Source organism: Ixodes scapularis, unplaced genomic scaffold, assembly GCF_016920785.2.
Source record: "Ixodes scapularis isolate PalLabHiFi unplaced genomic scaffold, ASM1692078v2 PGA_scaffold12__126_contigs__length_90152505, whole genome shotgun sequence".
NCBI classification, from domain to species: Eukaryota; Metazoa; Arthropoda; class Arachnida; order Ixodida; family Ixodidae; genus Ixodes; species Ixodes scapularis.
The window spans coordinates 23,120,277-23,148,181 of record NW_024609838.1 but is presented as its reverse complement, the minus strand read 5'-3'; the positions used below and the strand labels follow the sequence as shown (position 1 = coordinate 23,148,181).

Here is a 27,905-nt window from a genome sequence, read left to right as displayed (position 1 = left end):
TTTTGGATTTAGCGGTTTTTTAGCGGTTTTCGGGATTCCGACTGCGGGTTTTCAATTTTTGAGTTGGCAACACTGGCTGCGAGGGGCCCGTTTTTAGTCTGGCGGCGAGCGCCTGGACGTGCTGAACGTACAAACCTCGACCCGCGCAGTTTCGTAGCCACACAATACAAGCTGCCCGTCGATCGGCCCGCCAAATATGCTAGAACAGGCCGTGCCCCGAACCACGTGGGCCCCAGCGGCGATGCCAGTCGCCACATCGCCGCTGCTCTCGACTTCAACAGGCAAGCATCGTCTTAAAATTTCAGAAAAAATCACTTATATAACGTTTGAATAAGATAACGGTTTGTTCTGAAACTTTGGATTCCTGGTTCGGACCGCTAACGCTACACATGTGCATAGAATGAGCGTTCTGCGATGTGCAGTTTATGTTTCCGGTAAAAACAACAACTGTACATTTTCTTTATATTAGGGGAAAAAAAAAAGGGGGGGGGGGGGGGGGCAACCTGGCATTCTTTACACTTAAATATAAAACGTTCTGACATTATAATCTGCGGCTGTAGTCATAGACAGAATGGGAACGACAGGGCGCTTCTTTCCGATGCTTTGCCTCCGGCACGTGCTCGCGTTGCCTTCCGTCGTGCTTCTACTGCGTGAGCATGCTCCAGACTCACCAGCAGCCGAAGTGCTACCGAAAACAGGAAGTTGACGCCGGAGGCGGAACAACTGGATAACCCCCTGCAGTTCTCGTACTATCAGTGACCCTAGCAGCGGAGATTAAAAATAATAATTAATAATATTGAATGTACCATTGTAAGTGTGGAGAAAAAAAAAAAGATGTTTCCTTTTTTCGGCACACTTTACAGAGTGCGAATTAATTTGATTTTTAAGCTAAAAGGAGAAAAATATATCCGTCAAGCAGCGTTGGACAAGATGTTCGGCGCGAGTATTTCATATAAGTTAATGAATACGTGTTTCAGAAAGTATTTAAAGCTCTACTCGAGTTATTTTCGCTGCAAAATATCTTGAATACACTACCAAATACTTGGGAATATAATTCAATTACTTTCGCATTCTGTAATCAAGATCAAAGATAAAAATAGAAAAAAAAAAATAAACGCGTGTCTTCGTTTGGTGTCGTCTCCTCCTAATTGTTCTTTTGTTGGCATTTCGGGCCGGCATCTTTGGCCATGGCTTGTTTCCTGATATCTGTGTTCGATCGCATCCGCTCCTAGTTTGAAATCAGGGATGGGCAAAATACATGCAAATATGTATCGAAATACAAATACAAAATACTTCGTCAAAAATGTATTTAATCACAAATCTAATTACATTTCCAAAAAAAGAAACAAAAAAAAAAAACATTTAAGTACAAGATACAAATACAACCAAATGTATTTGGTCTCCTCCAAATACTTTTCCAAATACATTCCTCAAAATTTGCGTCAGCGACTTCAGGGCACCTGCAACGGGTTTCTGAGTATCTCATTTTAATTTTGCATCGCACACTCGGGAGTTAGTGTGCGAGGCTCTAGTAACGTAATAGAAATATAATCACAAAAAAAGAATATATATATATATATATATATATATATATATATATATATATATATAATCAGCTTGGACGTGATAGGTGAAAAAAGTACAGAGCTTCAAGCAGCTTTTTTTGTCGATTACATGTTGGCATAAACCAACAAAGAACCGAGACGACCAAGACGCGCAGCACTAGCTAGAGAATTTCTTATTGTTGCAACTCGCACCAGTTACGACAGTCTGGACGACCCGCTCATTTAGAATGTTCCAGTCAAAAGTATGGATGGAAATCAGGCTGAAGAGCATCACAAGTTGTCACAGGCACTCATTTAGCCAGTCTGCCTGTGAGCGTCGATTTCGTCACTATTCTTGCCCTGGACTAGCACCGTAACCACAAAGTCACTAAACGCTTGTGCTTGATTCAGAGACACTGCATTCGGTGCAGAACGTAGTTTTCTTCCTGCTCTGGACACGTCTTAGGATGAGAAAATTGAGTCGTGACAATAAATTTGAGGGATGTATTTTCGCCCACAAAATTGTATTTAATTACAATTATATTTGAAATACCCACGTTTTAGTATTTAGATACGTCAAATACGTTACCCAATTTGTAATTAAATACAAATGCAAAATACACAAAGTATTTGAAATGCGTATTTCAAATACTTGTATTTGAAATGCGTATTTCAAATACTTGTATTTGAAATACTGCCCATCCCTGTTTGAAATCAATTCCGCCGATCCATATTTCCGTAAAATATTGTAGCAACAAATGTCTTCAGATAATAAAAAATAATAATAAATCGAGTACAAGATAGTAAAAAGAAAAACTTTAATTGAGATATAGGAACAAGCACCCCCAATCAAATGCATCTTAGAGATACCAAAATACTACACCGAAAGTATTTGAAATACAGTATTTTGGGTAGAGTATTTTGAAGTAAGCATACTTCTAGTGTGTAGAAATCTGTCGATCATTTGGAAGCGATTAATGTCCCCGATGGACCGCCACCCTTTCTAACCGCGGAGATGAATAGTTACTACAGTGTTTTACTGAGTCCTTCCGATGACTCGGATAACGATTTCCGACACTCCACCGCCGCCTTTACGCATGCATCGTATCGTTATCGACGGTATCGGAACGCCAACGGAATCGTGCGGCGGTTCGTCTAAACGCAGACGTGGCTGTTTGTTTCGACCCCCATGCGTGACCACAGCGACCGGGCTTTTCGAGAATGGGGCGCGCAACACGGGAGCACTGTGCACGCAGGGCGCCTCTGTCCGCGATCGCCATCCATGGACAAAGCAGTCAAAACGGAGAGCGACCGTACGGCGGCGGGCCATCGACGGCTCACACGTCGGTCGCATACCAATGATCTGGACGCTTTGGTGGAACACGGCTAGGAAGGACAACACCACACACACACACACATACACGCAAAGAAAAAAAATAAATAGCAGACATGACGAACGCAGGTGGAGAAGCGGCGCCGGTGTGGTACGTATCTGTATCTGTAGTGCGTATTTATCCAGTCTTGTACACGGTACACTCGTGGCAGGAGTATTTGAGATACCTATACCTAACGCAGTGTTTCAAGCAGGGCCGTACCCAGAAAAAAATTTCGGGGGGGGTTATCGGGGACAACGGCGGCCATTTTGTCTTATTTTCGCCTATGAATCATGTGCATCGGTGGCATATAATGGAGAGTTATAGCAAACCGAACAACCGGTCCCGGTTTGGTATCCGGTAGCCGACCGGTGCCACTGCGCGTGCGCAGAGGTGGAGATTAAAATCGGCTGGCTGCAAGTGCACCGACCAGGGCCGTACCCAGAAAAAAATTTCGGGGGGGGGTCGGAACCCCCTAACCCCCCCCCCCCTGGTTACGGCCCTGGTTTCAAGTAGTACCGCAGTTGCTTTCACTGGAGAGTGTGCTCAAAGTGAATATTTATGCAACGTTGTACGATGCATTACTCGACAAAAAGTGTCCAAGGTACTTTTACCTAGTACAGTATTACGAGTAGGAACGCTTTGCCATGTGTTAATACACCACGGTGCCATATGTGCGCTTCGATTTATGCCAGGTGAGTTTCCTGGGTCACAAATATTTTGTAATGACACGAGTGGCAACATACTGAATTCAAAATTAAGTATTAGGCATGTGCGAATCGTGCATTTTCAGCTTGAAGCAAACACTGGTTTTGGTAACCATTCAAATATTGGAGAAACTATTCGAATATCGAATAGTTTCCTTTTTTTTTAGCCTTTCACTACCGTGCATCATGGTCCAACGAAAATTCAGCTCAACTCGTGAATGTTGTTCCTAACACTTGCCCACTTCTAAGCTCAGTTAATTTTAATATACTAGGCAACTATTTTTTTATGAACCGCGGCATGTAAACATTAAATTTGTTGCACCTATCCTAATTAGGGAGATTCCTAAATATGCTTGCTATATGCAAATTTTGTTCTCATTTCACATTTGACAGAAAAAAAAAGAAAAAGAAAAAGACGAATTATGCATGCGGGTTGTCAAGACATATGATCGTGGTCAGCTAGCCCCGTTGAGTGCGCTTCTCACCGAGCACCTCTGCACTGCGGGAGAGCAATCCCGGCGGAGCCCGCGGGCAGAGTTTAGTCATTCAAATGAGGAGGCGCCATTGGCTGAAAGCGGGCTGGGCGTATTCCAGGGCGTCTTCACAAATTCAAATGTGGCCAACCAGAGGCCGGAAATGATACCCTGGCGGTGGTCGCGAGAAACAAACTTGATAAGTGCGTCGAAGTAACTCTCGGTGATTGAAATTATGGTGCACGTAATGTCTCAATCACGGTCATCCAAAATCATGGTGGAAGAGTGCGACCAGCGGAACGATCGACATAATCCGTACGCCAGGCGCCGAGAGCCGGGAATTCGCCGTCCGAGCGGTCACACCCTGTCCGAGCAAAACAGAGTTCGAGCGGCACATTCGTTTCTTACATCTTTCTGCATGATCACGATCGAAACATCACGTGCACGCTATTTTCAACCATGAAGGGTTACTACATTTAACTCTTAGGCGCTTATTAAAACGATTAAAACCGTTTCTCGCTACCACCCATAGAGGATTCTTTTCGGCTTCTAGTTGGCCAAGAGAGCATGCCAAGCCCTCGTTCTGCGTCTGGTGCAAGCCGTGACCCTGCCCGCGCCTCCCATTGACTAAACTCTCTGTATACACGGCTCTGCCCGCGGGCTCCGCAGGTATTGCTTTCCCGCAGTGCAGAGTTGCTCGGTGAGAAGCGCACTCAACGGGGCTCACCAGCCGCGATCGACACTTCCAAAAGTACTAACATCGCAGTTCATCTCAAAGCGAATATCGAATAGCGTATTATTCGAAACTACGTTTAGAATATTTATGGAAGCGGTATTTGACGTTTAGTAGCAGATTCTGTAGCAGGCACAGTACTGGTTTGGTGCCGCTGTCACTTCCAGAGCAGATGCCAACAATCTGTTAGCACATCGCGAAAAAATAAAAGTGATTGCAACACTAAATAAGTTTATCTATGATAATGACTGAGGGCCTCTCTTTGATACTGGACCATATTACTCGTTACCTTTCGTAATAAAATTACATAGGGTGCGAAAAGAAGACAGAACCTTATTTTTAGAAAATATTGTACTGGTCAGAGTAGGCTTCATGTAAAATGGGTACTCAAAGCTCAAAACATGTAAAAAATTAATCAGTTTAGATAAAGCCTCTCTCCCCTCCCATTTCTACACCCGGTAGTATTTGCCTGAAAATATAATTTCTGTAAAATGACTCCAAAAACCAGCATATAATCTAAAGCATGTCCATCAATAAAAACGCGACCTCGCCCCCCCCCCCCCCCCCCCCGCTTTCCAGGTTTTAAAAACCTACCCAACTCAAAACTTAAATACTATAAGCTTCAAAAACAACCACCCAGAAATATTATGAAGTCTTACAGTTGTGCTTTAAAATCGAGTGCTCTTTGGTGCGTTGGAACCAGAGTGAAGTCAAAGTTCACTGCTCTTTCGTTCTACAGCTGAGCGACAACTACCTTGACTACCGCAATTATATACGAGGGTAATTCAACAAATAAGGTGAATTTTTTTTTTGTATAAAGACTTCTAATACAGGATAGAAGCCTACTTTTCTTTCTACGTAGTCTCCTAGCACTGTCACACACTTTTCCCATTTGTGCACAAGCTTCCGCGTTCCCTCAGCGTAAAAATCTTTAGACTGATGCCTCAGCCAGTCGCTCACAGCACCGTTGACTTCATCGTCACTTTCAAACTTCGTGCCTCTCGTGAACGCTTTCAAGGGACCAAACAGGTGAAAGTCTGAAGGGGCAAGGTCTGGGCTATAAGGGGGATGAGGGAGCAGTTCCCAGCCCAGCTCGTTGATGGTCTGCACCGTTAGGGCTGCTGCGTGAGGCCTTGCGTTGTTATGATGCAAGATGACTCCTTTGACCAAGATGACCTCTGCGTTTGTTCTTCATGTCTTTCTTGACCTGCCTCAGCAGTTCACAGTAGTTGGCACTGTTCACAGTGCTTCCTTTTTCAAGGAATGAAATGGTGATTGGGCCTTGCATATCCAAAAAAAAACGGTGAGCATCACTTTCCTAGTGGACCGCTGGGACTTGAACTTCTTCTTCACTGGAGAGCCTGCGTGCTTCCACTCTATGGACTGTCGTTTAGACTCAGGCTCATAGTGCCAAACCCATGTCTCGTCCAGATGTGACCATCTTCTTCAGAAACACTGCTGGGACAACTCGACCCTCCCCTGTTTGTGCTCTGCAGTAAGCATCTTTGGCACCCACCTGCTGCTGACCTTCGAGTAGCCAAGGTCATCATGGACAATTTTGTGTGCTGTCCCCACAGATAAGCTCAAAGTCCTTGCAATGCCATCCACTGTCACCCTTCTGTCAGACTAAATGAGGTCATTGACTGATTCGATCACCTCAGGAGATCTCACTTCTGTAGGCCTCCCAGGCCTGTCTTCATCCTCAACACTGCTCCGCCCTTCTTTAAACAATTTAGCCCACTTGTAGACATTTTTTTGGCTGAAACATGTGGCACCATACACAGTTGACATTCTCCTATGAATTTCAACGGGTTTGCACCCTCCAGCAACCAAAAACTTGATAACTGACCGCTGTTCAATCCTGGAGCATACTTCTTGGTCAGCCATCTTTGTTACTCAGTAAAATTCTGTTTTTTTTTTTTTTTTTTTGCAATCTGCATAAGAAATTAAATCCATGTGGAAAATTAGTAAAATAATAAAAATCATCTGTATTAGAAGTCCTCATACAAAAAAAAAATCACCTTATTTATTGAATCACCCTCATCACCTTTTTATTCTTGCAGATTTGTTTTAAAAAAAAACTATGAAAGCTACACTTATGCGGTTTGTGCGAGTGAGTTATACGCCCAGGACGACATTATGTGGGTGGCTAATCTTCGCGATAAGTCGGCTAATTAATTAAAATTCACTAATTAACTTTGTTAATTAGTGAAAATAGACATACGGTTCCAATTCGAAACTTGCTGAGCGTCGTCCGAAACCCCTAAATCAGACATTTTCAGAAAGACTTTCAGCGCGTGAGAAGCGTGGTAGTGCAATAAAGTAACCACTCGTGGAGCAGGTACAAGGCTAGCGGTTTCGGTAAGGCGCCCGCGCAATCTTTCCGTCGCTTATCTAGCCCCAGCCTTGTACCTGGCTCCGCCGTTATTTTGGCTTTCGGCGGGTTCCTGAAAACTTTGATTCATTGGATTAAATACGGTTTATTCATCTGCATATGTTCGTTTATATATATATATATATATATATATATATATATATATATATATATATATATATATAATTTACAACAGGACGTCCATAACCAAATTGGATCCGATTAGAAGTGTGTCACGCGCCGTCTGCACGCGCATCGTCGTCGTCCTCGGTGGGTTCTAGCACGCGCCTCGGCAGTAGTAGTTGTTGAAAACTTTACTGGACATAGCAGGAAAGATTGGGAAGGGAAGGGGGAGTTAAAGAGATAGAGAGTGGGTGTATGCCCTCATTCCAGGGCTCCAATTGCGGTTTGGGCATGCAGCGCGCGGGTCACCAGCAGCTTTTGCACATCGATGACTTCACTCTGCAGCCCCGCTTCCCACTCTTGAGTAGAAGGCTCCACCAGTGGAGCCAGTCCATGGGATCTTCTTACACTTCCAAGTAATGTGATGCACGTCCGCCCAGGAATCACCACAGAAGGGGCAGGCTCCCGTAGTGTTCCGGTCGGGGTGCCACTGGTGCAACTTGGCGGGGGTCACAAGAGTGCCCGTCTGGAGCCTTCTCCAAGTCCATGCTTCTTCCTTCCCAAGCCCCCCGCACGGGCTCGGGAATACGCGCCTGTCGAGTTTCTTCATTTTGAGTGCCTCGTTAAACGAGAGGTCCGTGTCCACTTGACCACCCGACTGGGACGAGTCCCGGAGAATACAGCCTCGGGCCGCAGCATTTGCTGCCTCATTCCCAGTGTTCCCCGTGTGGCCAGGGGACCAGATAAGATGCACCCCCTGCACTTCCGTCTTACGTAGTATTCTATCAGCGACTGCGCACACGATCCCGCGAGCGAAATTTCCACATGCTTTCTGGGAGTCAGAGATGACCGTCGCCCTGGGGTTGCAAACGACCGCCAACGCAATCGCCGCTTCCTCAGTCTGCCCAGCCGACTCTACTCTGACCGAAGCTAATCTTAACACCCGATCCTGGGCGTTAGCCACTGCGATTGTGGCGACTCCGTTTACTGGGCCGCCACAGTCAACATATAGCGTTCCCTTTCTGTGATGTCTTAGACAGGGCCTCAGATCTGGCCTTTCTTCTGCCGTCGTCCTTTCCTGGTTGCATATTCCTCGGGATACGACCCACCACTATTTTCTGCCTCGGCAGCACCGCTACACTATTTCCCCTCTGAGTTTTTTAGTGATGTTTCTTCGTAGGTTGGTTCATTGTGCTTAAAGGGGCACTGACACATCAAAATCATATTTTTTTTTATTATCCGAAACGATTGAAAACGATGCCGGGACATTACCCTCAAAATTTGAGATTTGGGAATTCAGTATTCGTGAAGTAAAAAAACAATTTCCAAAATGCCGAATTCGAAGTTCCCGCGCGATCGGCGCCGGCGCCTTGACGTCAAAAATTGAGGAGACCTGAGAGTCGACTTCCTTTCACCACTCCCTGCTGTTGCCATGGCGACCCAAAGCGAGGAGGAAAGGAGTGAGCGGCGGCGCGGACCGGTTTTGAGCGGTGTCGCCTGTTTTCCGTTGGAGGATACAAATCCAGGAGACGACACCACAACGAACTCCCGATTTTTGGTATTTCAAAAAGAAGGGCCGTAGTGCATTCGCAATTGCGTTAAAAAACATGTTTTAGGATTGCCGTAATTAAATGTTCTAGAGATGTCGCCTACAAAGCTTCTAAATTTCCTGATTTTTGACGTCACCGATCAAAAGAAGCGAGGAGGCGAGAGGCGGGAAAATCAAACGCCCAAAATAAAAAGGCGCGCGCGCGCGCGGGAAAATTTTTTTTCGCGATGCGTTTTTTTTTGCGTGTCTATGACTGCAAATTGCATCGTTTTAGACAATAAAAATAAATACGACCTTTGGGGTGTCAGTGCCCCTTTAACAACCTCGCCACGTTCCATTAAAGATAGACAGTTCTTTTTGCAGGTGTCGTTGCCGATGCTCATCGCGACAGTTCCTCCGCAACACCAAAATCCAGCACATTGGCGCTTTTTGAAGTTGATGCCCGGACACTTGTCACTTGGCCGCCGCAGGCTCCTGTTTTCGTCACCCCTGGTGACATGTCTAATCAGAACTCTGATGCCGGCACATATCATGTCGGTGCAAAGCATCACTGCACATTTGCACATTTTGAAAAAGAACACCGAAAATGAAATGTGCCGGTAAGGCCAAAGTCCAGAAGATAGAACGTTGTGCTCACGACCTCATCCGCCGAATGTCCAACAGTCCGAAAAACATTCAAGTCCAGCGCGCACTAACGCGCCTCAATGCCTTGAAGCTTTGAGATGCAAACTTGGCCATAGGCCAACGCAGGATCTTCATTGCACGGCCACAGAGTGGTCGTGAGGAACATGGCGAAGTGGTCACTTGTTCGTGGCGGTTCCGGCATGAAGATTTGCGGCGTCAGGCAATCCAGCCGCCAGCCATTGGCTCCGAGACGGTGGCGCTGACCATACTGCAGGGGATGATCTTCCCAAGCGGAGCTTTCCGGGTAACTTGAGGCGCCATGCCAGAAATCCCACTTCTGACACCAAATGTTGCGTTTTTAATTTACAAGAAGACGTCCATAACCAAATTAGATCCGATTAGAAGTGTGTCACGCGCCGTCTGCACGCGCTTCGTCGTCGTCCTCGGTGGGTTCTAGCACGCGCCTCGGCAGCACCGCTACAATATATATATATATATATATATATATATATATATATATATATATATATATATATATATATATATATATATATATATATATACGGGCTTTTTTTGCTGTTCTTTTTTTTTAAATTGGAGATTAAAGTCAAGACCAAAGAAAGTGGACCTGGAACAGTTCTGAGCATAATTTCCGAGCCAATCGCAGTAACCCTGGCACTCACCCATGTCAGCCGCTGCTCCTCCTAGCGCTCGGGAGCAAAGCGGATACAGCTCAACGCGCGCGCTGGCGAGAGGCGGCAACGGAGGCATGCGGCAAGCATGAAAATCCAGTGATCAGGAGTACAAGACCGCGGCCCTGTCTTATCAGAGATAGCCGCCAGCCTATTACTCTGCAATGTTTTCTCGCGACTTTTTTCTCCTGAGATCACCGACATCGCCTGTAAGTTAACCAGCGCGACAAGCGCAGCCGACGCTACGAGGTCAGCCAGACCAACAAAGCAGCGTCAAAGAGCGACATCATGACATTTGTCCATCTTTCTGTGCGCGCTCTCTCATCGACAAGTACAGCGAATGCCCGGTGAGCTTCGCTGTACTCCAGTGTCTTCGACATGTGCTCTGCCTAGTAAGATGAAATAAACTATAAGGTGAGTGGGCGAGTGGAGACGCTGTTAAATATGTATACTATGGTACCATTTTCCTTCCTTCTTACTTCTGTCAATAATAAAATTCTTAGCAAACATGGCATTTTGGCGCAAGATGCAGCAGACTTTCGTTCATGGTACAAATGGCGTTGCGCTTCCATCACCTTATTAACTATATTCACTCACCTTATTTTTTATATTTTTCTCGTTATTTTTTTTATTGAAGTGTTCATTTAGGTCTATTTATTTGATATTTCATTATTTAAATTCTCTTATTAATTTTCTCGCCCTCAAAACTGCGACTGATTCCTGATCCGACCCTTTAGCGACAACGTTTGGCGACCCCTCATTTAAAATATTCGTGTCTATTCTTACCCCGAGTGTAGAATACAAAGAGGCCAGAATGGGACCTTGCCTATACTCCGTTCATCCCTAAGCTGAGACAGCAGTGGAAGCGACGTCCCCTTTGGGCCAGTCATACGCATATCTTTCGCCACGTCATCACGCTCCAGGCCATACCCACGCGCGAAGAGTCGGGTCAGGTGATAAGAAGGAGGCGGCTGATTGGATCGGCGGGCACGTAGCTCCCACCGTAGTTTTTAAGGGTGAACGGAGTAGAGCCAGTCTCGCCCTAGCTCCCTCACGAACATTCTATGCTTCGTTTCAGCTTCGGTCCGAGCGCGGCCGATGTTATGAGCCGAAGGGCCAATCAAACAGCGAAAGAGGCACAACGTCATGGCGTGCTTTCTGCAGGTGATAGGACCAGCCGGTGTTCGCCGTTTCTCTGTGCGTGCTCCTCTGTCGGCTAGTTCTATAAAGAGCAGAGAGCACGCCATGACGCTGCGCTTTTTGCGCTGTATAATGGGCCCTTCGGCTCATAACATAGGCCGCGTTCGGACCTAAGCTGAAATGAAGTATAGGTAGGGTTCCGCGTTTTCGGTTTCTATTTATTCAAAATTCCGCGTATTTTTATCGGTGTTTATTTTAAAATACAATTTTCGGTTTTTTCGGCGGATATTTATGCCCACAAAAGTTTATCGGCTTTTTTCGGTGAATATAAAATAAACACCAATGGACATGGGATTAGATGATCCTTGTACGTAGCTCTGATATTTGTGATCACTCAAAGAATAACGGCACAGATACATTGAAAAAGAAATGGACAGTTCATTTGGCAAATGTGTGCAACTGTAAAAGAAACAAGAAAAAAAAAAAAACATAGAAGTACAAACAAGTCAGATATGAAGCCTATGCCCAATCAACATGGAACTTCACCTTGTACTTGCCAAGGTTCTTCTCCTTAATCCGCACTCTTTCTTTTCTGTTAATATGACCCTGAGCTTCGAGAATGCCCTCTCAACGCTAACACCGGACACTGACAGGCCGAGGAGATGAAGCGCTGCCTGAGCCAACATCGGCCAATCAGCCAATTTTGACCGCCGAAAAAGGCACCGTACGTGCGACATTTTAAAGCACAACACAACATGCAGAGCTTGCATCACGTCAGTCTTCCTTACAACGAGTTTGAAAGCACGCTCGTACATGGCGAACTCATGGGGCATTTCGGACTTCACGTTCCGATCGATGATGCGCACATTAAACCAAAACGTCGTGATGCCATCCGTGTATCCCATACTTTCGGACACGTTTCGATAGACACTGTCGTTCCACTTTTTTGCCACGGCTCTGTTGTACGACTGGAAGGTCAAAGTGACCTTTTCCGGTTAAAACTGAATTTTAGAAAATGGACTCGACGAACTTTTATCGGTTTTTATCGGTTTAAATAAAAAATGCCTAACCTAAAAGCTGACTTTTTTCAGTTAAAACCGAATTTCCAAAAATGACTTCGGCGTACTTTTATGGGTTTAAACCGAAAACTCCGAACCCTAACTATAGGTCAAATGTTCGAGACACCGCGTGTATTAGATAAGGAAGGGGTTGACCGTGACCGCGCCGAATCTCCCTGCCGACGAAGTCAGCAGACGGCCGCCGCTGCCGCCTTCGACGCTCGCCGCTGCTTTCTCTGCGTTCTTTTTTATTTATGGTACCAGTTCGGCCCACATCTTTATTTTTAGTTTTACGTTCGTTGATTCGTTTCCTTCCGCAACAGTATAATAGCTCAAATCTACCTAATACATAGCGCTTCGAAAAGTGTTACCAGCTACTTTTACAAAAAAGTATTTTGCAGGTTAGAATTAACTTGAAAATGTAATCGAATTACTGCGGTGATGTTTTTGGTTCGAATAATTCTGAAGCAGCAAGAAGACAGATGGAGCACAACCCATTTAATTATGCGTCATCATTCCACTGCAAATGTTGGCCTATCCAACGAAAAGACGATGCCTTCCTACTCCTGCGCAACTACTTGTTAGCATTCACTGCAGAGCATGCTTGATTCCCTCGAACACTCAACTATAGCTATTTAGGTGTGTTTAAACGGACCAGGCATAACAACCACATGTTGACTAGGCTGTTTGTTTTTTCTTTCTTCTTATTTTGCTTTTAAAACACGTACATATAAAGGAGATAGCATGAACTTCTTTTTCAACAAACTAAAATCAAAGGTAAACCAAATAGTATTCCACTGAAATAACGTTTAGAATATAGTACTTCTTCAGTACTTCACTGAATGTTTCGCTCACGTTTTAAACGTTCCAAAAAAAAAACTGCAATGCGGTGCATCCCGCTGCGCTTCCCACGTCCTTCGAGTCATCATAAAATTTAGATGTTTTCGATAACGCTCGACAAGTTTACAACTGAAACCATACGTTTATTTTTTCTAATTATAACGTTAATTAAGACATTTTACTTAATTATCCAACCTATCGTGAGAATTGGCCTTTTATATTATGTATACCCTTCGTAGCCTTTTTTTTTTTTTTTTTTTTTTTTTTTTTTTTTTACAGCGGAGCTGTTAAGGGCTAGTTTCCCCAGGATCGTGTCCGTCCTCAAATGACCTGATAACACAGAACCCTGGACAGCTACCGCCATCTATGAGCGACGGCGGCAACCAGGCAACCGGCTTGCCGTTTGTCTATGTTGCCGCCGTCGCTCATAGATGGCGGACACCTCTCGAGCCTTTCCGATCTGGCTTGCCGACTTGCGGCCAGCGCCATTACTTAATTCCCACCACAGTACAGCTTCGCTGGTCTTCCTTCTTCGGCAGAATAGAAAGGCTGAAACCTTTATTTTCTTCTTTTTTCTTTTTAATAAGTCTGTTTGAATTAAAGTTTAACACCTTGTATAGTCAATGCCCGCGTCTTGGTCGCTCTGTAATGAATGGGCGCGTTCAGTAGCGCCTCCCTTGCCTCCGAACGGAGTGCCTCGAGTTGGAATCATCGGAGCGCCTACTGAACGGCAAAAAAAACCCGCGGCTCCAAACCTGCTTTTACGCAACTTCCGCTTCCTCCCCTGTGCCAGACGGTCTCCGAATAAACTGGAAGCAGACGATGGCGAGCACGATCGCTTTTATTTGACGCCGGTATTGAAGAAGTCTCGACAAGGTCGTTGAAGAAAAAGAGGGTGATTGTACACATCAGCGCTGCTGTTCGAAGCGATGCAAAGCGATCGAGCCTTTCGCCCCTTCGCTTGGCGGTGCAAAGGCAGCTACTGTTATAAAAGCCGACAAAAAACGTCGTCAGTACACGCAAAATACAGAGCTCAGCGAATCTACCCCGCCGGTTGCGATACTTTTATACGGCCATAAGTTTGTTCTGCCCTTCGTAACGAACTTCCTATAAAATGTATTCGTATACACACGGGAAGTTCGGCCGCGCTCGGCGATCAAGGTTTTGTCGGCCGAAGCGAGCCTCAGTCAACGTGCACCCCGATTTAGCTACGCTAACAAAACATTAATCGGTATCATGCTCTGCGTGAGTGTCCAACCGGCTTCCAAAGTCGCGTTCATACCCCGTTTTGCTCTGTTGAGCGCGGACAGGACTATCGTCAATATTACCGAGTTTCCGTGCAACGGCGATCAAGACACGGCGTCAAATGAAAGTTTGCGTTGTTTATTAGCATATTCAAACCAAACAAAAAACGGTCCAATGCATTTTCCGAAAGAGCCTTACCTGAAAAAGATATTCGAACGCGTTATTCGTCTTACCTTGACCACTTTTCATTAACAAAAGCGAGCAAACCGCGCACCCGCGACAGAACCGAAGCAGCTTATCCCGCCATATTGTTTGTTTTTTCCTCTTTTAGCGCCGGAAATCGTCACCAGTCAGGAAATGACGTCATTTTAGCTCCTTTGACTCTACGTGCACCGTCTCCGGACTCGGTGCTTCGGAGCTTGACTCCGAAGCCCCGGAGTTACGTGCACCGGAAGTGACTTTTGGCCGTCCAGTGGAAGGAGTCAGTGACTCCTTGACTCCGGGGCCGCTACTGAACGCGCCCAATGAGACAGCTAAAAGCGTGAACATGAGCTACGCCCCGACTTTCAGGTGTTATTAGAAACAAGAAATTACGGCAAAGTACAGTTATTAACGTGAAAGATTCCTTGGCTATGTTACTCTGGACTTCGGAAAGCCGGATTTCATGAGGACGAGACCTGCGACGTCGTAACGCGCGCACTGTTGCATTACGGGACATCGTAGATCTACGCACCAATTCAGTTTCTCCGCTAAATTTAGCGGTGAAGTGGAATTGGTGTATAGGTCACGTGACATCAATATCCCCGCTAAACTTAGCGGGAAAATTAACTTCCCGTGACCTACAGACCAATTCAGTTTCACCGCTAAATTTAGCGGCGAAATTGACGGCACGTGACCTACACGGCAATTTAGTTTCTCCTCTAAATTTAGCGAGGAAACTCACGTAACGCGACCTACACACAAACTCAGTTTCCCCACTAAATTTAGCGGGGAAATCGATGTCACATGACCTGATGTCGCGTGATAATAAATTTCCGCGCAATGTTTTTTTTTTTTTTTTTTTTTTTGCTTAATTGACAAGGCGATCGCGGCATCTTCTACGCGGGTGTCCCTTCTCCACGGTGCACCAGTGCGCGGCGAGAAGCGCACTCAAGGGAGCCAACTCAACCCGCACGAAAGAACGGGCCTTGGAACAATGAGGAACGATACTTGGGAGTATAGTGTCGGTGATCGACACAAAGATCACATCGAATAGTGCGTTTTTCGAAGGGATGCTCCAAAGTTCTGAAAACGCACGCGAGTCTGCGAATTAGAAGAACGAGCCTTCAATGTTACAGGGCCAAACGGAAAGCAAACCAAAAAGGGGCGATACTCCGCCGCTGCATTTGCGCATTCATCGTGCCATTATCGGAGGCTGTCGAAGGTATCGGAACGGTCACACTAAACTTCTCTATTCTTGCATATTGGTCAACCGTAAAAGCTCGTTCACACACTTCCATATAGTCAACTGCAACTCAAGAAGGTAGGGCGAGGGGAAAAAAGGCCGGGGAGGAGGAAGCAGACGGAACACTGGAGGGGAGAGGGGGAAACCTCCTCCTCTCTCCAGCGTTCCGTCTGCTTCCTCCTTCCCGGCCTTCCTTTCTCTCGCCCTACCTTCTTGAGTTCGACAGACTTCGACACGACTGGTTTTTAAGCCTCCTGCGATGGAAAAGGACCGTAGGCTGTGGTGAAAGGATTAAAAAAACGAGTTTTAGTCTCTTTGGTCATAAGCAGTCGCAAGTGTGTGAGCGGGCCTACGGCCTGGCAGTGTAGCGGTGACTGAGCTGTTAGTTTCAGAGTAGTGAGAAAGTGAAAATGAACCTTTTGGTGCAGCTTGGTGAAAATTCCTCGCATTTTGTCAAAATGTCCTAGAATAAGCATGCCTGTTAATTGCCGGCTTGATCGAACTACAGGGGGCGCTTCTGTAACTATCATCATCATCGTTTATGACGTCACGGCTACGACAGACTGGGACAGACCGCGCAGATCTTGGATCCCTCGACTCGTCGGCTCGCTTCGTGCGCTGTTTGGGTAACGCGCGGCAGAGACAATCTCACGCGTTGGGTTTATTTGGTCAAGTGATAGTTGTAGTAGGACATTTCACCAAAGCTTGAAACCTTGGCACGCGGTTTCAAGTGCTAACAAACTCTTTCGACGCTGAGGTGTCGAAGGGCTCGGATGGTGGTGTGCTGTTCTCTACCCCAGTACAAAAAACACGCCGAAGAAACTTAACCACTCATTCATACTACTGGAAGAGGATCCGCGTTTGCAAAGCGGTTGCGAACGCGGTCGTATAAAGATCCAGTACAATTGCAAGCGCACTTGATGTCCTACAGGTTTTACTTGAGCTAGTTGGTACTTTCTTTTCTTTTCTTTTCTAATTTGTTATTGTTCAGCTGACCATATTCACTTGATGTCATCGAGTACGCGTGCAATTGTACTAGATCTTGATACAACCGAGTTCGCAACCGCTTTGCGAACGCGGATCCGCTTCCAGTATGAATGAGCGGCAAGACAGTGAAGCATCTGCGTTGCTTTGCTTTCGTTTGTTTTATTTCTGAGGCGCGTTCGCTTCGACTTTGAGCGCTTCTGCCGGTTTCACGGCTTCCGTGATAAAGCATCTGCGTTGCTGTGCTTTTCTTTGTGTTTTATTTCCGAGGCGCGTCCGCTTTGACTCTTGGTGACGTATTTTTATGGCCATCTTTCGGGCACAACGCCGACGCCGCCATTTTGCGTAATGGGACATATAAGGCTGTCGCCTTAAAAGCTGGATTATGAAAATAGAGTATCCAACGCTTTACCCCACTACAACGTCTACCTCAGCGAATAGGGTGAATTTTTTTTTTATTGTGACTAGGACAAAATCAAACTGAGAAAGGAATGTTTCTTCGAACTGAAAATAGGAGAGCGAAATTCGCCTCTCACGTTTGTATTAAACACTTCAGTGAAAGCGACTCCGTGTATTTTGCCGGTTCCAATGTGTTTTGTGAGTGCGGGTCTCTCATTACTTCCAAGAGGATTTATTTTTGAATTTTGTAAACCACTAAACAAACATTTCCTCCAAAAGAACTGGCAGGAAGAAGCGGTGGACCTGGCCTCCGGAGTCGTTTCAATTAAATTTCTGCTTATTCACCCGCTCGACCCGAAACGTGCGAGAGCTCCTCGCGATCGAAGTCTTAAGATATAGTAAGTCGGTGACACTTAAAGGGATACAACAACAAAATTTCGGCGCTTATTTTTTGGTCCATACGCGTTCAAAAGAGCAGTATCGCATCGTAGGAGCAGTATATAAAAAATAAAACGCAAACTGACGGACGTTCCACTACACTATGCATATTGTGGGTGTCGCGCTGACTTTGATAACGTCCCCATCATTGGATGGATGGGGCGGTAATCAGAGTGCCAGAGAAATTCTAGAAGCTTTCGCCATCAAAAAAGAAGGGGAGGTCGATGTGTGCCAAACATCGGTTCATTTACATTGGAAGGAGATTGCCTTCCTTGACATATGTTGATAACCCATGACTGAGTTGTTTATCGAGGTTTGCGTTTCTTCCCATTAAAACGTATCAGTTGAAAGTCAGCCCTAGTCCTGTGCCCTATTTCTCTATGTCCTCCTCGTTGGCGCGTTGTGCTCTATTTTTCACCTCATATCAATCCAACCGGGAAGAATGGGAACCGGGCACTCAAATAGCGATGGTACGATGGATGAGAATAGTCTTCCTGCGTCGTATCCCCGGTGACGTCACAATGCATTACCAAATCGATGCGTGGCTGCTTTTGTATGTGTTTGGGGTCCCGAAAAGCAAGCATTGGCGTACACACGCTCACTTCCGGCAACATCGCTTTTGTACACGTTTGCGCGTGTCTCGGCGAGTGTTGTGGTGAGCGGACGACGGTACTGATCTCGATTCGCTCGTCGCGGACCGCGGCGGCATGCGTGAGGGCAATCGTGACCTTAATGTGGCTGCCACTCGGAGGCTGTTGACTCTTGTTAAACGGGAAGTTGTAACGTGATTCTTTAGCCCCCCTCTCCCACTTTTTTCTTTTCCAGACGGGGAGTGGTCACGTGGCAGACAGTAGTTCAAATGCGCATGCACAAAACGACAGACACCAGTAGCGAGCAAGGCGCAAACGCGGCGACGCAAACCGCCGCGCTTTCCTCGCAAAAAACAAAAACGCTTTGCATTTTTGTTTTGTTTAATAGGACGAACAAGTTTTTGAAGTTTTATTCTTAGTTGCAAGTGTTACGGGCGACACACACGCGCACGAAAAAGAAACAGTTATCGAATATCTACCAGAGCTAGAAACAAGTTTGAACTCGACATAAACCTGAGACCAGAAAAAAAAATAATAAAAAACCGTGTACCAGCAGACGTCTCAAGCAGCTACAACTACTGCTGTGTTTGAGAGAGGTGCATGGTTGTCCTTTTTGTATTTTATTTGTTTGCAGGTCTCAGGATTATTATAAAGCTATTTGGCCAGCTTGCTCGTGTTTTCTCTTTCATCGTGAAAAGGCTTTAACATCTTTGTTTCTGAGATTCTCTAAAAAAGTGCAGGAGTACAACAGCCCCCTTATCAAAATCCCGTCCAGCAACATGGTCGGTCGCCATTTCTTGGGCAGAAAGCGTGCGATTGGATCCGAGTGCTCGCCGAGCAATGACGCAGCACTCGTTTCCAATACGAACCGAGCCAAGTTCACGCCGAGCGGTGTCGCAGAGCTCGTCTCCAATGCACGCCGAGTGTACTAAGGCAAGAGTGTTTACATGTTGTACTTCGACGATAACAAATCCGGGAAATAGGTCATGTCTTTTGTCGGGCTTTGGACCTGAAGTTTAGGTTTCTCGAATGCGGTGATTGGTTGGCGACGTTTGAGGTTTACTAAATAAACTTTCAGCTGAGTTTGAGACGACGCCTTCCGTCTTTCTGTTCCTGCCCCTTCCACTTTGGTTCTTCTAGTTCTCCACCCAGTCTCAACTGGTTCAAGAAAATGGTAAATCTACGCCAGCTCGCCTGCGCCATCACAGTCTTACCGTTGCAACTCAAGACGGTAGGGCGAGGGCAAGAAAGGCTGGGGAGGAGGAAGCAGACGAAACGCTAGAGATGAGGAGGTTTCCCCCTCTCCACTCCATCGTTCCGTTTGCTTCCTCCTCCCCGGTCTGCCTTTCCCTCGCCCTACCTTCTTCACTAGCAACGCGCATTTTTGAAAAGTGTGTATTGTTCGGACGTCACGGAAATGGAGAACTAAAGCAACTGTGCGCGCTCCGCTCACGAAGCAGGGATTATATGCGAAAGCATGAACTGTCTTATGGAGCGAAGCTAGGGTTGTCTTGTAACTGTCCGTAGCAGCAAAGCTAGCGTTGTCTTGTAACTGTCCGTAGCAACGAAACGGTAGTTACGTTCCCATTGACCAAAAGCACAGCAACGCAGATGCTTCGCCCCGGAAGCATCTGCGAAGGTCAAAGCGGACGTGCCTCCGAAATAAAACACAAAGAAAAGCACAGCAACGCGGATGCTTCGCCCCGGAAGCATCTGCGAAGGTCAAAGCGGACGTGCCTCCGAAATAAAACACAAAGAAAAGCACAGCAAGGCAGATGCTTCGCCCCGGAAGCATCTGCGAAGGTCAAAGCGGACGTGCCTCCGAAATAAAACACAAAGAAAAGCACAGCAACGCGGATGCTTCGCCCCGGAAGCATCTGCGAAGGTCAAAGCGGACGTGCCTCCGAAATAAAACACAAAGAAAAGCACAGCAACGCAGATGCTTCGCCCCGGAAGCATCTGCGAAGGTCAAAGCGGACGTGCCTCCGAAATAAAACACAAAGAAAAGCACAGCAACGCAGATGCTTCGCCCCGGAAGCATCTGCGAAGGTCAAAGCGGACGTGCCTCCGAAATAAAACACAAAGAAAAGCACAGCAAGGCAGATGCTTCGCCCCGGAAGCATCTGCGAAAGTCAAAGCGGACGTGCCTCCGAAATAAAACACAAAGAAAAGCACAGCAACGCAGATGCATCGTCGCGGAAGCCGTGGAGCCGGCGGGGTTCGCCGCGCCTGTGCAGTCGGGGAGCGTGACGTCACTACCGGAGCGCCGTGTGCAAAAGGAAGACGTGGCGCGCTGCTTGTAGGAATGCTTTCGTATTCCTTCATGTATTTTTACACTGGTCCGTCATTCTTATGTTCAAGTATTGCGGGGAAAGCGACCATTGTTCTTGCAGGAAACGCGGCAACGAGGGGCGGTGCGCCGGCACACTTCCCGATAACGAGGCCTTACTTTCTGACGTCATCTAGAAGAGGCCGTCGAACCGGGACAGAGATTGGGCAGGAGATTAGATAAGTCCCTCGCGGACTTTCTCAAGTAGTTGTCTGAGCACGAGCAGCTGAAGTACAATATGTCTCCCACAATATTTACAGGGTTTTTTTCACCGAAAAATAAACTATGCATTGCCGGAATGCTCATTCTCCGCCCCAATTGTAGCCCTTGAGGCCCGAACCAGATGCCAAAGTTTCAGCATTAACTGTTATCTTATTCAAAATTTATAAGTACTTTTCTGAAATTTTCGATGGAAAAATGGCGGCCGAGAGAGAGCTCTCGAATACACAGAGCTCTATGGCGTCAGTTACCAAAGGTTTTACGAAAATAAGCCCCATTTTCCCATTGAAAATTTTAGAAAATCACTTATAACTTTTGAATAAGGCAATGGTTAGTGTTGAAACTTTGGCATTGGGTTCGGACCTCTAGCGCTACATTTCAGATGAGAATGAGCGTTCAGCCATGCAGCCTATTTGTACAAAAAAAAAAAAAAAAAAAAAGTGTAAATTATTTTGGTGGACAGCCTGTACTTACTATGTAGAGATTTTCATTGTTCGAACTTATAAAAAGTTGCTCTCTATCTGAAGCTCGCACTACAAGAAATGAGCAGCGCAACTAACAAGACTGTCTCCTTTTTTTTCGTCTTATTTCATTACTTCGAGGTTCGTGGCGCGATTTTAATTTAATCTCCAACGATTCCAACATAGCTGATTATCCGGCGGCAAAGCGAGATTCATGTTTTGTTAGTTTTTGTTACAGAAACATGGGTCACCCGACTCACAACAGTCAGTTTTCGCAGCTAAAGTTGATTAACGCTTTCGATAGAAGCAATGGTTCAATCTCTCGTTCATGCAGTCAATCGTCCATTGCAGAGCCCTCCTGATGTCGTGGCCAACGGAAGGCGATGAGCCTCTATCTAAGGTACAGCCGACAGCTGCTCCTCTGGATCACGACATGCGCAGCCATCTACGTTCTCCTGGCATGCTACTTCCACTTCTCAAGACACAACGCGGGCATCGGGAATTTCGGTACCTTTGTCGCCACTCGATTCATCCTCAAAGACAATGCAACGCTAGCGTCACGCGCTACCCCCGCGATGGCCAGCCACCCACCAGGATTGCACGAGGACGTCAACCCATACCCTTTCGGCTACGTCCTCAACAAACCAGACCTCTGCGCTACAGGATCCAAGATCCTGGTCCTCATCGCGGTCATGACGGCCTCCGGAAACTTCAACCAGCGCCGTGCCATCAGGGACACCTGGGGCAAGGAATCGCTGCACCGTGGCTTCAAGCTCGTGTTCCTCCTCGGCCTGCCCAGGTACGACGTCCTCCAGCGCAGCATCCTAGCCGAAGACAGCCTCCACGCGGACATCGTCCAAGGAAACTTCACAGACTGCTACCGGAACCTCACTTTCAAGTCGGTGATGATGGTCCGCTGGGCCAGTGCCTCCTGTCCTGGTGCGGAGTTTGTACTCAAGATCGACGACGACGTGCTCCTCAACGTCTGGGACTTTGCGCCTACCCTGAGCGCACTGCACGGGGTAGACCGCACCATCTGGGGGCTGCTGGCACAGCGCTGGACGCCAGAGCGGAACCCCCGGAGCAAGTGGTACGTGTCCTGGGGAATGTACCAGAACGCGACGTACCCGGACTTCTTGACGGGTCCTTCGTACCTCCTGTCCGGTGACAGCGTGCCGTTGCTGGCTCGCGCGAGCGACAGCGTGCCTTACCTGTACCTTGAGGACGTCTTCCTCACCGGACTCGTGGCAGAGAAGGCCGGCATTCGTAGGGTGCACAACGACGGGTTCCTCAACTACCGGAAGTTCTTTACGCCCTGCACAACGCCTCGAGTGATAGCCAGTCACGGGTACACTCCACTGTACCTCCGGCACGTCTGGGCTTCCACAAAGACCAAAGCTGCGACGCGGCGTTGCCAGAAGCGGAATTCCCTGGAGACAACGACAACGACAACCGAGTTTCGAGGAATGACCACGTCCTAACGACGCTTGCGGGACGTTAGCATTTTATGTCTCACAAATTGACGCTTGAGGGACGTCAGCATTTTGTATCTCCAGGTTGAGTTGCTTTCGGGTTCCAAGAAGTGAACTCCCGAGAACCGAGGCGCTTTCCACGCTTGCATTTCGTCGTCTGGAAACCGGATGTCTTCGGCTTCTAGACGCATGGCGTGTTTTGTGCAAACGTGAAAACAGCAAACTCTGATGTGCTTGTGCGGGTCGCATGCCACACATATAAAGCTTCTGCGCGTGTGCAGCTACATGCTTAACTTCGCTCCTCGACCCAGAAAAAGGATAGCCACGGAAAGGGTGACACTGAAAAGGGGCAGAGACAGAATTTCAAGAGACAAGGTGGCAAGGGGCAGGACGGCAATGGACAGAATGAGAAGAGACAGAATGGCAAGGGGAATCCCGGAGAAAAGCTCACCAGTCTTTCAACAGACCCGGAAAAAATCTCACCTCGAATTAAATCATTATGTAAAGTGGACAATACCATTTTATAGCAGTAGTGCAATGAAAGCAATTGACACCTCTCAAGCAGGCGGTACACTGTACGACACAGCACGAACACGAGCTGGGCGTTTTTTTTTTTTTTTGCATTTTACTCGCAGTAAGAGCTAAAATTACTCGCAGAAGAGCTAAAAATTGAAAGCGTAGCTTCTTAAATAAATAGTGAAATGTGAAGATTTGGCATTCCGAACTACATGAAAGGTTATTCAATATGCTGGGTGTTTCAGTGGTGACTTCAAAAAATCCCTAAAAATTAGGTGGTTGAGCAAAAGAAAGCTCTTTCAGGGAACAAACTGCCAGCCACAACAAATGTCAAGAATCGAGAGAAAAAAAAATACTAATTAGCTAAATAATTAACTTTTTAATTAGTGAAAATAAACATATGGTCCCAACAAGAAACTCTTTAAGAATTATTGAAAACCACTTAATCAATTCATTTTAGAAAAATATAAAACAGGGGCAGCTTTTTATAACGTCTCTAAAAAACGCTCAAGTCGAACGCGTCCGCATTTAGCATTTTTTTTTAAATGTCGTAAAACGCTTTATTCGGATGCGTCCGAATTTAGTTCATTCTTGAAACGCCGTAAAATGCTGACCCGGCCTTATATATTTCTAAAATGAGTTTATTTAGTGGCTTTCGATGATGCTTAGAAAGTTTATCATTAGAACTTTGTTCATTTTCACTAAAAAAAATGAATGATTAAATTTTAGTAAATTATTTATCTAATTAATATATTTGTTTCTGTAATTTTTGATATTCACCGTGGCTTGCAATTTGTTCCAAGAAAGATTTTTTCCTTTCTTGAAAGCCTTCGTAGAAACACCCTGTATAAATATCCAGAAACTATGCAAGCTGCGGACTTTTACACTTGCTTTATTTCCCCCAGTTATTTTGAAATTAGCGCTCTATTAAAATTCTTTATTTATTTTTGTTGTGCAACGCCTACATGTTGCAGAACAACTTTACATTAAAAAAAAAAAAAAAAAAAAGATTCTGCTAGCGGAGTGCAGAATGAACGTTTGCACATAAGGCATCCCAGTATACTTTCCAGTTGACTGAACATACACTTCACTTTAATGGACGCTCGATTCGATTCGTAAGTGAGGTTTTCTCCACATCCATCAAAAGACCGGTGAGCTTTTTTTCTGCATCCGACGGTTTTGTGGTGAGCTTTCCTCCGCCGATCTAGCAAGGCACAGGATGGCCAGGAATATGTGGTAGTGATGGACAAGTGACATGTAAGAGTGCTACCTGTATACATACTTCATTTCGCCAAACCAAGCAAACCTTGAGTTAGATTTGTTATACAGTAAAACCTCGTTATAACAAAACGGGATATAACAAACTAATGGATATAACAAAGCAATCATAATTCCCCTTGCTTGCTAATAGTGGGAAGAAATGGACATTGGCTATAACAAACTAATGGTTATAACGAAATAATTACGACCGCTCCTTCAACTTTGTTATAACGAGGTTTTACTGTATAAACGTTTATACAGCTGGGAGGTCAGTTCGCCACAAAATGTGCTCTGCCCCAGAAGAGCGATTCAGCTGAGCGGAATGACCGCTAACCTTACGTTCAATGTGCATCACATGTTAGTGATTCCATGAAAAATATTTAGAGGAGTAAACATGATGCTCATAGTTAAGACACCAAGCTTACGCAGATGTGCATGTTCTGTTCAGTTATAATTTTTAAGGGAAGCATTAAAAAAAAAAACAAGTGAAATCGGATGAACAGATTGCTCACCATTGTGAGAAATTTTCTTTCAACCGCGCTCAGATATAAATGCAAATAAGTCGGTTATTTAAAAAGACATAGTGCTTTGGTTTTATTGCAGGTCTGAGGCACAATTACAGCAGCCCACGTGGAAGAAAGCAACTTGAAGTAAAAGGCTACAAGTATACATAACTTGAAAAATGATAAATGGCTAAACATAGCAGCCTGCCATCTCTTGTTCAACCTTGTTACCATTTCTGGACATGGTTATGAGCAGAAACTCGATTCACAACCCAAAAACCTGCACTTGTAGCTGCAACATATATAAAAGTGAACCTTACTTAACGAAGAAATATATAATAAAAGTTTGAATGTTTGTGCACCATAAACAAATAAAACAAATGCAGTTAGTCCCATATTACTACTAGAGGTAGTATTCTTTTTCGATGCATTAATGTGTGTTGCACGGAAAACCTAAGTGCAGGAAACAATCCTGCACCCATGAGCGGATAATATATGCATATGCTTTTTATACGACGTACGAGAACCCTTGTTTGAAATGTTGCACATACGGGTTTAACAAGATTAGGACTCACTGCAGTGGCTAGTGAAGTCACACTTTTTGGGCCATACTATATGGTCAAGGCACACAAGTGCAAAGACAAATATATGATACGCACACCCACCTCTACCTGGATGGTCAACGATATGTCTCGACATCTTATCGTTTCAAATTATCAAAACGTGCAAGGACTACATTACACACCACTGTCTATCAAACATACTAGCACAATATGTCATAGAAATATGTTAAGTACATTTGTTCCCAAGCCCAGATGATCAACAGCTTTAGCACACAATGTATTTGTTCAGTCACAACAGCCCCACTCAGTATAACAAAATACCATCGTAACAAGTGCTTAGAAAACAACTGCTGAACTCTGTATGAAGCTCTCTACAAAAAACAACAATGGTCGGATTCCAACAACGCACCGACATAATAAAAACACTTTGTGAGCCGGTCAAGTCTATTTAGTTTGGTCTCACCACAAATTGTAGCCGCTGTGCGCAAGTCATCTTGTCTGTCATGTAAACTTGAGAAAGATGTCGGGGCTGGTTTTTTCATCTTGTGGCTGCAGCCAAGAGGGATTTTTATGTCACGTGATAAATCAGCTCCATGGGGACATGGAAATACTTAGCGTCCCTGCCTAATGGCAGAGAGATCCGTGTCGATTCGAGCACAAAAGTTAGATTTCACTCGCAGAAACTGATCGCAGAAGGCTTTCGATTCGAGTCAAATTAACCGCAGGCTTATACTTTAGGAGTGGCAGGTAAAGTTACGGCCAGGGAAGGTCAATACGAGCCAAAATAAAAAAGAAACCACGCGAGATAAAAGCGGTGGCATTATATTTGCATGTCTGCACCAGCGACCGCAATTTCCACCCTATACTCTACTCAAGAGGTAAGAGAGCCGGGACTTGTCGGCGTGTCGTGAAAGTTCCAAGTGCGAATCACGCCGCAGAACAACTTTTTTGTGCGTGGAGGTTTTTAATTTTTGAATTGACCCAGCTGCAGTGTGTATTAGCACGAAGTGGGTGTTGCTGCTATTGAAAAGAGTCGCAGCAAGTGTGTTGCATGTTTAAAAACAGATAAAATTGTATTTGAAATCAAGAGCGTGCTGGTAAGAAAATGCAGGGACGGACCGTCTCTGTGCTTTCTGTCCTTCCCATTACTTATATTATCCTTACCAGCATGCTCTTCATTCCAGGTACAATTTCCCCGGCCGTAACTTTACTTGCCGCTCCTTAAGTGTAAGGCTGCAGTTAATTGGACTCTAATAGAAAGCCTCTGAAGTCAGTTTCTGCGAGCGAAATCAAACTTTTGGGCTCGATGAAACAAGTATTTCTCCGCCATTAGGCAGGGATGCTAAGTACTTCCATGTCCCCATGGAACTGGTTCCGTGACATAAAAATCCCTGTTGGCTGCAGCCACGAGATGAACAAATCGGCCCAGGGAAGCTGCGTGGCGCCATACATTGTAACGCGACAGAATAGACTATTTATATTCAGTCCTCCGGAGCTAACTTGTAAAAATACCTGCATATAAGGTCATCCGGTGCCTGAACAAAAACACGGCACCGCTTCGGCGGCCAGGTAACAAATGGGGTCAAGTTCGAGTCGAGAACCTCATAGGAAAAAACAACAACGACAACAATGTCAAAAGCCTTGGAATCAGAGGGCTCGGCTCTTTGGCGAAGCCTGAGCAACTGAATGAGTGACGCTCAGATTATCGGCACTTCAAACCCCGATAGTTTTGTGGGCGCCACCATTTCGGTGCTCAGTGTGGGCTGTTACGAGTTGAAAATACGACTTCCAGAGCTTTAGATATGCTGTCAGAGAGCCGAGGTGATATCGCTCTGCTCCATTTCACACCGTTTTTACATTTCTTGAGGACAAAAAAGTGTTTCCTGCGAATTCGGATGAAACTCTGGACGACCGGCAACAACGGTATCGAGCACCAACATGGCCGAAGTATCCTTACACCGAAGCGTAGCTGGTTCAGCGGCTCAAAGCGGAGCAGCCGTGATTTTCTCTCGACAGAGCTAGCTAAACCTTGTATGAGGGACATGCAGAAATTGTAGGAACCGCAACGTTTCCAAGATTACGGACTTGGTTTCGGTATGACGACGAGCGTCGTCATCTCGACTTGGGAGGCTTCCTTCGGCGCGTTGCCGGCTTCCACCTGATTTCGACGAAGCTGGAGGATCTCGCTCAACTGGTTCTTTTTCGTGGGGTTGTACTGCACAAGAAACGAAAGGAAGATTGGACAGAGTTAC

At 45.8% G+C, this 27,905-nt stretch overlaps 2 protein-coding genes across 10 annotated transcripts in view; one reads left to right on the top strand and one right to left on the bottom strand.

Moving 5' to 3' along the window:
- Window positions 1–89: 89 nt before the first annotated feature.
- On the top strand, window positions 90–25,490 carry LOC8051109 (beta-1,3-galactosyltransferase 5). 2 transcript variants are annotated; one of them, XM_029992076.4, is made up of 2 exons: window positions 90–281; window positions 21,691–25,490. In XM_029992076.4, exon 2 carries the CDS (start codon window positions 21,723–21,725, stop codon window positions 22,818–22,820), a length of 1,098 nt encoding a protein of 365 aa, XP_029847936.2. In that variant the 5' UTR covers window positions 90–281; window positions 21,691–21,722; the 3' UTR covers window positions 22,821–25,490. The 2 variants fall into 2 exon arrangements, with proteins under 2 accessions (XP_029847936.2, XP_040076304.1); XM_040220370.3 differs by lacking the exon at window positions 90–281 and adding an exon at window positions 16,496–16,592.
- Window positions 23,433–27,905, bottom strand: part of LOC8051108 (epidermal growth factor receptor kinase substrate 8-like protein 1) — a 58,294-nt gene continuing 53,821 nt past the window's right edge. For all 8 annotated transcript variants that reach the window (XM_029992075.3, XM_029992070.3, XM_040504526.1 and 5 more), the window contains exon 20: window positions 23,433–27,868. In XM_029992075.3, coding sequence (XP_029847935.2) covers window positions 27,731–27,868 — 138 coding nt within the window. In that variant the 3' untranslated portion in view covers window positions 23,433–27,730. The remainder of the gene's footprint in view (window positions 27,869–27,905) is intronic.

What these genes read in the sequence shown, in the direction of transcription:
- LOC8051109 (XM_029992076.4), top strand. Translation starts at nt 21,723, where the DNA reads ATGAGCCTCTATCTAAGGTACAGCCGACAGCTGCTCCTCTGGATCACG.